We start from the raw sequence: 10,171 nt of genomic DNA on the forward strand, positions 1-10,171 counted from the left end.
AAAGACACAAAATGACTAAAAAAAAGACACAAAATGACAAAAAAGACACATGACTAAAAAAGGACACAAAAAGACACTAATTGACAAAAAAAAGACACAAAAGGACAAAAAAAGACAAAAATGGACAAAAATAGCCCAAGACTCCACAGAGTTAACCAAGGTATCACATCATCATGCCAATTTTCATGAATAATTGAGAATCAATGAGTCTAAGCAAAAATATCATGTTCCTGTACAAAATTTCCCTACAAAAAAGACAATCTTGCATGAATGAAGCTGAACATTGAACCGATTAAAACTCAAGTGATACAGGTTTAGGGTTAGTAATACGTTAGTGCACCGAGCAGTTATAAAACATTACATAAATACTACTACGAATATTAACTGAAAAGAAATAATAATAACTGCAGAAATAAAACCACGAAACATCAAAAGGACCATAATACTTGTATTTTGCTCATTAGGGTCCCCTGGTGCCCCCCAGGTCCCAAGCAGCTGCTTAAATTGACTGGGTGTCAGCTGGCTGTGATTACAGGATTCAGCCCAACACTTTGGTCCAGGCTCGACCACTTGGCATGAAATTTGGTTCAAATGTTACCCTAAGTATGAATAGATTATTTTAGTGATCATTTGACTTTTCATCTGGAGCCATCATTGGGCTGGCGTTGGTTTATGTCAAAATACACCAAACCCATCTGTATGGTTAATGACATTCCCATCAGCCTCAGCTGTACTTTGAGTTTAGTGATGTTCAGCAAATGTTAACATACCAAGCTAAGATGTGGTAAAGTATTTCAAAACTTTGGAAGGTAAACATTTTAAACATCAGCATGCTAGCATACTGATATTAGCATTTCAAAAGCAAAGCTGTTCTTATGCCTATATGATGACAACATGTCAGAGCAGTTTAATGGAACATCTTAAAGGTACTCAAAGGGGTATTTCAGTACTCTTTGCCTTTGGAGCTCCATGAAGCAGATTCTTACCTCTGCCAGAGGTGTAATGTTTTCTGCCCTATGTGTTTTTCTGTAAGCAGCATTACAGGAAAATTACTAGCCAGATTTTCTTGAATCTTTGTGGAAGATTGCTGTATGGGCCAAGGAAGGCTGCATTCCATTTAAGAGCACAGTCAAAACACAGGGCGGATTATTTTTCATTTTATTTGACATTGTGAAACAGGTCATTTGGTTTTGGTGGAGGCCCTTCTAGTTGATGTTAACTTAACTTTATATTAACAGTGAGTCTAGTAACTGTGTTGAAAGGACAGTCACTTAATGGCAGGTCGTTGCCCTGGCAGAGGGCCTGCTATGTTAGCAGGTGTGTGACACTGATCAGTGAATCACCTACATAAGGACTGATTAATCAATGTGAACAATTGTTGTGCATGGGTTCATCATCACCATTGTGTGTTTGGTATTGTACTATCATTTTATTTTCTTTATTTTATCATCTTAATTATCCTTTTTTAAAAATGTATCCCATTGTGTCCACTTGCTATGTGATTGACATTCTTTATGTACCTAAAGTGACTGGGTTAATGCCACATAACATAAACCCTGAATGCTCAGAAAGCCAAGGCATTGTCTTGACACTGCTGCCATCTAGTGTAGAAAACACATAGAGACAGAGTAGTGCAACAGTATTCATTATATATATATATATATATATATATATATATATATATATATATATATATATATATATATATACAGAGTACTGAAAATACCCCTTTTTTCATGAGTTCTATTCTTGCTTGTTCTGTCAAAGCAATTTATGAAAAAAAGGTGCTCTATAAAAAAAGGTATAATAATAATGATAATAATAATAATAATAAAAAAGGCTGTTTTAATCGTCAATAACGATAAAGTTGAGTGAACACCTCTATAACACAGTGTCAGTGTTTCACCTTATTGGTATATAAACCAGGTCTGTTATTTTCATTCAGTGCTATTTTATACCACACGATGTATCAACTTACCTTCTGTGCAATGGCACAAGCTGCTAAATTAAGAAGATCACTTACATTATTATTGCTTTTCATTTACATTATCCTTGCTTTTCTAAATTCGTTCTATCGTGCAATTCACATGAATATATTCCACTATATATGTGTTTTGAACATATTAATTGATTAATCAATTAATATGGGTAAATGAGGAGTTGATGATGTGTGTTATTGAGGGGTTTACTGCAGAGGAAATGGTTTGAAGGAGATTGGATGGTAGCATGTATAAGTGAATATAAATGAATATTGACAAACTGATGTGGGAAGAATTAACACAATGCATTTTTAATTTCCCCAAACCCAGCTCCATGTGAGGCAGAAGTGTTTGAGAATATTCTTTCACTTGCTGACTGGGAACAGTAGGGGGTGATGTTTTCTGCCTTTATCGTGCCAACAGTGACTGCCAAACCCTTATGTGGATTCATGTATAGAGCTTACCAAGACAGAGTTGAAAAATAAAAACCTCACACATTGTCCTGTATATCCTGTGAAGTGATGAACACATTTAATTTTCTGAATTTAGGTTTACACTTTTTTAAATCTACATTAAAGGATTTTTGTTGTTATTATTCCACAAATGTTAACAAACACAGAGCAACATTAGCATTAATTTGGAGTTGTGTTTCTGTCCACCTGATAAAAACAAGTGTAATATTCCTTCTACTGTTCACTCTGCTTTAGTGTTCATAAAACTCTCTGAGAATTATATATGGTTCTTCAGCTTCAAAAGTGATAATTCACTTCACACATAAGTAATGTCAGCTATTGTAATCAATGCAGTTTTAAGCTTACTATTAAATATAATTTAAATAAACTGTACTTTTTAAAAATAAACAGTACCAGAGGACAGCACATGGTGCAATGGGATAATGAATCAAACAAGAAATACCCAATAAATTGTCTATTATGAGTACTTACTATATTATGATATACTTAATAATAGACATGTATTTAAAAAATGTATTTCTAAATATAATTGTATCTTTTACCAAACAGTCAAAACAGGAAGTGCCTGCTGGCTGGTGCTCTACCACAAGGTGAGGCTATGATGTTGCCATACTGCTCAGTCTAAAATACGTGACCAACCAACAGGCAGAACTGACTTGAATGTTGCTCTTTGCAAATGCAGCTTACGAATTCACACATGTACTGTATGGCACTGAGTATGCTGTATATGATAATTATGAAACCATACAAACAGCACAGCAACTTTTCATTGATTGATTGAAGATGATTTATGTGGGTCTGCCTTAAATTGTATCATTTGATCGAGCATCAATATTATGAATGTCATTTTCCAGTTACAGGTTGGGTTTTAAAAATAATTATCCAGTGGTTAACTGTTTACTTTCTTCATTCCCTGACTCCTGGTACAGCATGCTCACTCTTCGTCACAACACATCTCTTCTAAATGCAGCTATTGCTACAAATTATTCTGGGTGCAAATATACAACCCTACAAAGTATTGTATATATTTACAATAGACAAAAGCTTCCAAGTGTGAGTAATACAGTGCTTGTCTTTGAACTGTACAGGTGCTGGTCATATAATTAGTATATTATGTTACATACGTTCCAAATGAACAAAAAGGTCACAGTCATGACTTCAGTATTTTGTAAATGTAACTTAGCATCTACAAATCATGAGATAGTTGATCATTACAAGATCTGCCTCTTGATCAGGTCTAAAGAAGCCAGCAGAGTTGTTCTTTAAACCCAGAAAGTCACATTTCCATGGAGGCAACACTACAAATGCAAATCTTTTGCACCTAGTAGAATACAGAATACAGTATTCTACTGAATGTATAGGTGCAAAAGATTTGCAAATCACTGCATTCTGTTTTATTAAGTTTTTTTTTTTACAGCGTCTCAACCTTTTTGGAACTAATTTGTAGCGTTGCGTACATGGAAATGTGACTTTCTGGGTTTAAAGAACAACTCTGCTGGCTTCTTTAGACCTGATCAAGAGGCAGATCTTGTAATGATCAACTATCTCATGATTTGTAGATGCTAAGTTACATTTACAAAATACTGAAGTCATGACTGTGACCTTTTTGTTCATTTGGAACGTATGTAAAGTGCTTTAATAAACCAGTCCTCAAGCTTTGAAAATCCAGATGAAAAACTTTGGCTTGTTTGAAAAATAAGGTTATGTAAGTCAAGTAAGGTTTCTCATTGTTTGGTGATACTAAGTGATTATGTGACAGTTTCTCACTAAAATGGCTTACAGGATCTTTTTTCAACACACTGTCGGTCTGTAGAATTTTCTGTCACTGTTGCAGTGTCCAAAGTGTCCAAAGGGAATCAACACTTCTACTACCTTCCTCTGCTCAGTTTTTTCAAATAGTTAATCTGCTTGAATGCAAAGATAAATATGCCTGAGCTGCTATCAGTTACCTGCTTGTTTGCAGTTCTGACAATCATTGCATCATTTTACAGTTGTATATATATATTATAAACTTATAAAGAAGCATATGCAGTCTTTTAACTCACTTCAGTGAAACCAACTACAAGCAAGAAGCAAAGCAATGAAATAAGATAAGTTTCTGTCTTTTGCTGGTGCAAGGTTGATTCATTTCTTTAGAAAAACCAGTTTGCATAAAGAGGAACCACAATGTTTACAATATGACGTTTTTTGAAATCTTAGATGAGCACACTTCCTATTTCCTTTTCGTTTATCCGAAATCTCCAGTTTCAACTAAGTGAGTACTGCATTTTCTTAGAGTATGCAGTTTCTTATACAGTTTTCAACAGTTAATGGTGGGAAAGTATTCAGATACTTTTACTAAATAAAAGTAGTATTACTGCAGTTTAAGAATGCCCTGTTAAAAGTTAAAAGTGCTGCATTCAAAACATTACTGATGTACAGAAATACCACTAAATATACTTTAAGTACCAACAGTAAAAGTAGTCATGATTAAAAATGTGCTACGGTTTGATATACATTATAGCACTGGAGTATTATTATTATCATTGATGCATTTAAATGTTGTAGCTGGTCAAGGGGGAATATTTTGTGTATACAGTCATCATCTGTATGAAGTAAGAATATCTGTAAAATAAGATGGACCCAAAGAAATCAGCTCTGTGTATGAGGTGTAATAAGGAAGTTGGTAGCTTTATACACACTGTATGGACGTGTAGTGCATATCCAGGATTTCTGGGTAGCAGTGGCTCTGAAATTAGATTTGGTTTTTAATAAGGACTTGGATCTGGACCCAGTGTGTCTGTTGTTGGGATTACCACACCCAAAAAATAAAATCATCCCATTGTCAAAAATTGTGGAATGTCTTAACATATGCTGCACGTAAAACTATACTGCTGAACTGGATTTCAAATAAGCCACCTACAGTTTTAGATTGGCATAAGGTAATATTTGACCTCTTACCCATGGAATATTTGACACACTGGTCCAGAGGGAAAATTGGTTTATTTTATCATAAATGTTTAAAAAAAAAGTTGTATATGTGAATAAGTTGTGAAACATAATTACTAATAAAGATATACTTTAAAAAAAAGAATATCTGTAAAATGAACCGAGTGGATATTGTTAAGGTAGAATACTTTTATCTGAAATGCAGAGGGGTAGTTTAACTTGGAAAAACTGAAATTATACTCAACCAGTGTTAACAGTCCAGATACAGAAATGAATATAGGTCCAGATCTTATGATATTATTTGAAACACAAACATGGTAGATTTTAAATAGATTACACTGCACCTGACAGGTAGAGAACTATGAACTAACATCATGTTCCACATAATGTTATTTAACCTTAGACATAATTGCTGAAGACATTGTTATATAACAGGATTATACTCTTTCTACTTATGCTTAGACTTTGGACCTTATTGTCCCTAAAGGGACATTTTTTTCCACAGCACTGTGCACATCAGACAACAACAGCTCACAGTAACAGGAGACCGTGGCAGACACCCTACAGGCCTGTTTAGCAAGGTCTCCAGTTTAACTTTGCTATTGCTGCATTGATCAGGCTCAACCCAAAGTGAACTCTGCCGTGTGATACTGACACGCATAGAACACCTTTGCATCAGTTTTGGATGTGTCACGGATGTGTGTCATCTTCCGCTGGTGACATGCATAGTTACTTTTCAAAATAAACATTTATGTTCACAGGAGACAATTGACTTTATGCAATATAACCACTTGAGAAAGGTTCCAGTGAAAGAACAGGGTTGGGTTAGAAAACAACTACTTCCTCACTTAACTACCAGACACAGTAACACAGGTTGACTTCAAATAACATCTTTGACTTGGTTTCACACCATATACACAAACCAGTCTTCTGGTTAAAAGTCTGGGACTTGTTTGACTCATCCATCTCCCTTCCCTCCTGCCTCTTCTCATTAATTATATTATGTCATTTATCCAGCGTGTATGATACTGCTGGTATGGGATTACATGACAGTCAATGGAAAGCCTGGTGCGTCTTATACACATGCTTTAAGGAGCCTTGTACTTCGGAGTTAGGAGTGAGACCAGTCTGGGGTGAGGTGTGTAATCATATTGTGAGACAGCAGAGTGGTTATGTATGAGCGGGGAAAGAATGGCTGTGCCAACTGAGTATTTGAAGTGATTAGTGATGGTGACAGACTGGTGCAATCATTTGTTGACAGTGTGTACAGGAAAGGGCCCAACACACAACCCTGCAGCACTGCAGGGTGCAAAGGTTGTTTGGGGATCTGCCAGGAAGGTAAATGGACAGGTCACTGGCTCTATCATGTGGGGCAACAGCACACAAAAACTTTAGAAACAACCTGGAAGGCACTTCATTTGATTTGATTTATTTATTTTAACATGAGAAGACCAACTGGGGTGGTCAGGGATGCTTTTGGTTCAGGTAATATGGTAGGTTTTCCAGAGGGTAGGTATTTTGGTCCTCAGTGTTTCACAATAGGATTTTTTTAAGTGCTTTTTTTTAATAGTTTGCTTACACAGGTCTTTGCAAAAGGTCTCTGTACACCTGCTCAAAGGTGTGTTCTTCTCAAAAATAGCTTAACATTTCCTTGTTCCGTGTATCCACTTTGCGGGAGGCAGGTGTGTCAAACGGGTTTGACACCACAGTCAGTCGCCTTTCCCGCTTGTGCTAAAAACCAGTTCAGCAACGGGTGTTTTCCAAGTATCATAAACAATAGTTCATTCAGAGTGTTGACTATGTGGTGCTGCATGGAAAAGATGTCTCAAAGGCTGTGTGGAAAATGTCACACCATTCTGCTGTAAACCACCACAGCCCCCTTTCTCTGTTAGTGACAAACCCACTGCTTACACGCACTGACCATCAGTATACCACTGACAACACAGACGGACACAAGGTCAAAAACACTTGTACCAAACCTCGCCACAGCTAAGTGATGGTACTATCTACAATATGTCACTTTAAAAGGACACATACCAACCAGGAGGATTCTCAACATGACTACAGAGAAACATGAAATGATTAAAGAGATACAAAAAACTACAAAGACATCAAACAGATACCAATAGATTAAAAAGAGCTTACTCACAATGACATACAAAGGAGCAAAACACAAACCACAAAGACACACAAAGCAAAACTACAAACTACGAACTACAAAAAGAGGCTAAACAACTATAAACTGAAAGTTCTTGCTCCTACAGTATGTATGAGAGGTGGTGGAGCTTTTTGCATGTCTGTGTGCAGGGATGCAAAGGTATTGCCAAGCCATCTGTAGTTCTTGAAATAAAATTTAAAAACAGACAGACTGTGACCCTAGAGCCATTTAGCATGGCTATACATCTCAGAAAAGCACACGTTAATGATGGTTCTTCAATTATTGGTTTGTTTATTTTACAAACGTGATGTGATATTCATGCAATGGTTGACTGGTTTCACCTCTGTGTCGTTTTAAAAGTAGAGTCAATCATTTTAAAACTCTTTTTTAAAGTTGTCTCTTGACCTCTAACCTCAATATATCTGAATAAAAATGGGTTCTATAGGTACCCTTTACAGCTGTGCCCTTTTTTTTGTCAATTCCACGTTGCCTGGGGGAAAAACACTTGCAGTTTTTCAAGTGTGTTATTTTTGCCTATTGTATTTGAATATTTCTGCATACTGGGGTCCCTTGACATTCTCTGAATTGCATACATTTGGTATGACTGAAAAGCTAAGACTATTGTGGATTCAGTTTGCCCAATTGTATTCATGTTTGATGATGTTAGTCCCCATAGTACCCATTTGATGGTAGTTAGACCATTTTATTAAACTTGAGCTGTATAAAATGACCCGTTATGACCTCTAGGATAATCACAGCCTCATGAAACTTTACAACCACAAACTAGAGACCTAAAGCATTCAGAGGATGCATTCTGACTTGACTGATAAGTTAATAATGCTAAAATCATCACAGAAAAAATATTTTTCATGTAAGAATTTTATTTTCATAGTCCATTACAGACAAAGGAGGCAGATGTTAAGTCACTGATGTACACACACATGACTGAAAAATGTAGTGAAGCAGACTTAGTCATATTTCAAGTGTTGTACTCAAAGTCCTCTGAGAACATTATCAGAGAAAATCTAGTGATAACTTCACAGTTACAGTGTTCCCACACACAGCACAAAATATAAAATATTCACATCAATAAATACAGTATGTACAAAATTGTTTTATCTAATAAATATTGTCTTTTTACATTTATGACAGAGTGAGAATGTCTTTTAGCTTGCTAATGAAAGGTCCATAGGTTGTTTCTGATGTGCTCATGTTTGGGGCTTCACATGCTCTGGTTTGAAGTAGACATACGGGGACCAGGAGTCCATCCACCTGCTGGGGTCATGGTCCTCCATCTGCTCTTCTACCTCCTCTTCCTCACTGCACCCCTCCACTTCATCCTCATCAGAGCCTATCTTCTCTGTGCTGCTTCCCCTCTCGCGAGACATTTTGGTGTCTGCGTCTGTCGTTGCAAGACTTGAGTGACACATGGTGCAGACCCTCAAGCACTTAGTCGGGTGAATGTGTCCGATTACTGCTCGCTTGTTAGAGCATGTGCGGCAGACCACAAAGCCACATTTTCGGCAGTGGTGTCGACGCTGGGTCACACTGAACTTGCAGGTGCATCGCATGCAGACTGCAGAAGCGTGGTCAGGGATCCAGGTGACAGCAAAGGTGGATCCGGCCCTGCATTCCCTGCTCTGCAGCAGTTTGGATCGGCAGTCCTCCATGTGCTCTATCCAGGCTTGCTTCTCCTCATATGAGGCAGCTGCAACATAGAAGGACTTGCGTGGTGTGCGGATCAACCATTGGTTCCTCATTGTCATGCTGTCCTCCAAGTCCTCCAGCTGGATGTCCTCTGAAATTAGGAAAAAATGGCATGTTAAGAAAAGGTTCCCAGTTTACAGCTTGTTTTTGAAAAAAACTACAGCCACCCTTTGTTTCAGTGGCCCTGCACACAGACAACCAAGCAACCAACCTGTTTTGCAGTGAAAAACTATTGCTTTTAACAGTTGTTCTCTCTTATTATTATTCTTTACCTTTTCTTTTTGAGTCTTAAGTTCACTTTTAACTGCAAAGATTACAAAACCCTAAAATAATGAAAAACCTAAGCTTTGTCTAGTAGTGTTCTGAAGAAGCAGATGAGTTGCTCACCTAGTGGGATGATCTTCTGTTTTTTGTTCCAACGGCCGTTCAGAATGATGCTGCCGTACACCAGCACATCATTAAAGAGGAAGAAAACTTTAGGCTGTGTTCCCCGGCGGCTAAGCTTCATCAGCCGGCCCTCTCCGATCAGAACCCGTCCTGGCTGGTACAGAGCCTTCCCCGATGGCCCAAATGAGTTCTCCACAGCGTGGATCCGCTCCCGGTTATCCTGTGCAAATGTAAGCTGGTCCACCATGGTGTGCTAGTATCTAGTTAACAAGTCAACAAGAGTCCTGTTTTGTTTATTTGACTATCTCCACGCCTCTGTGGGTGAGAGATGTTACCATGTGTTTTGTCTTTGTCTTTCTGAGGAAGCAAGCAGCTCTGCAGAAGCATTTATAGCCTCAAGTCTTGGTGATGCAATGGGGCTTTCCAAGGTAAGTCCCCTTTCTGAGAAAGTAACACAAAGAAATGCTAAAGGAGGAAATAGATTCTACGTCATGAATCTATTTGACAAGCGGGACTTCAGGAGAAAATAATGACTGACA

At 37.5% G+C, this 10,171-nt stretch overlaps 1 protein-coding gene across 1 annotated transcript; it reads right to left on the reverse strand.

The window, feature by feature from the left end:
- Positions 1 to 8,419: 8,419 nt before the first annotated feature.
- On the reverse strand, positions 8,420 to 9,914 carry plekhf1 (pleckstrin homology domain containing, family F (with FYVE domain) member 1). Its single transcript, XM_059357885.1, has 2 exons — positions 9,633 to 9,914; positions 8,420 to 9,336 (listed from the first exon to the last, which is right to left on the reverse strand). The coding sequence occupies exons 1-2, from the start codon at positions 9,877 to 9,879 to the stop codon at positions 8,747 to 8,749; spliced, it is 837 nt and encodes a 278-aa protein (XP_059213868.1). The 5' UTR covers positions 9,880 to 9,914; the 3' UTR covers positions 8,420 to 8,746.
- Between the last annotated feature and the right edge of the window lie 257 nt (positions 9,915 to 10,171).

The sequence above is a fragment of the Centropristis striata genome, chromosome 2 (genome assembly GCF_030273125.1).
Source record: "Centropristis striata isolate RG_2023a ecotype Rhode Island chromosome 2, C.striata_1.0, whole genome shotgun sequence".
Lineage (NCBI taxonomy): Eukaryota > Metazoa > Chordata > Actinopteri > Perciformes > Serranidae > Centropristis > Centropristis striata.

Excerpts from the sequence above, each read along its gene's own strand:
- plekhf1 (XM_059357885.1), bottom strand. The coding sequence starts at position 9,879 with ATGGTGGACCAGCTTACATTTGCACAGGATAACCGGGAGCGGATCCAC. Across the intron at positions 9,337-9,632 it reads ACAGAAGATCATCCCACTAG|AGGACATCCAGCTGGAGGAC; the intron begins GTGAGCAACTCA and ends TCCTAATTTCAG.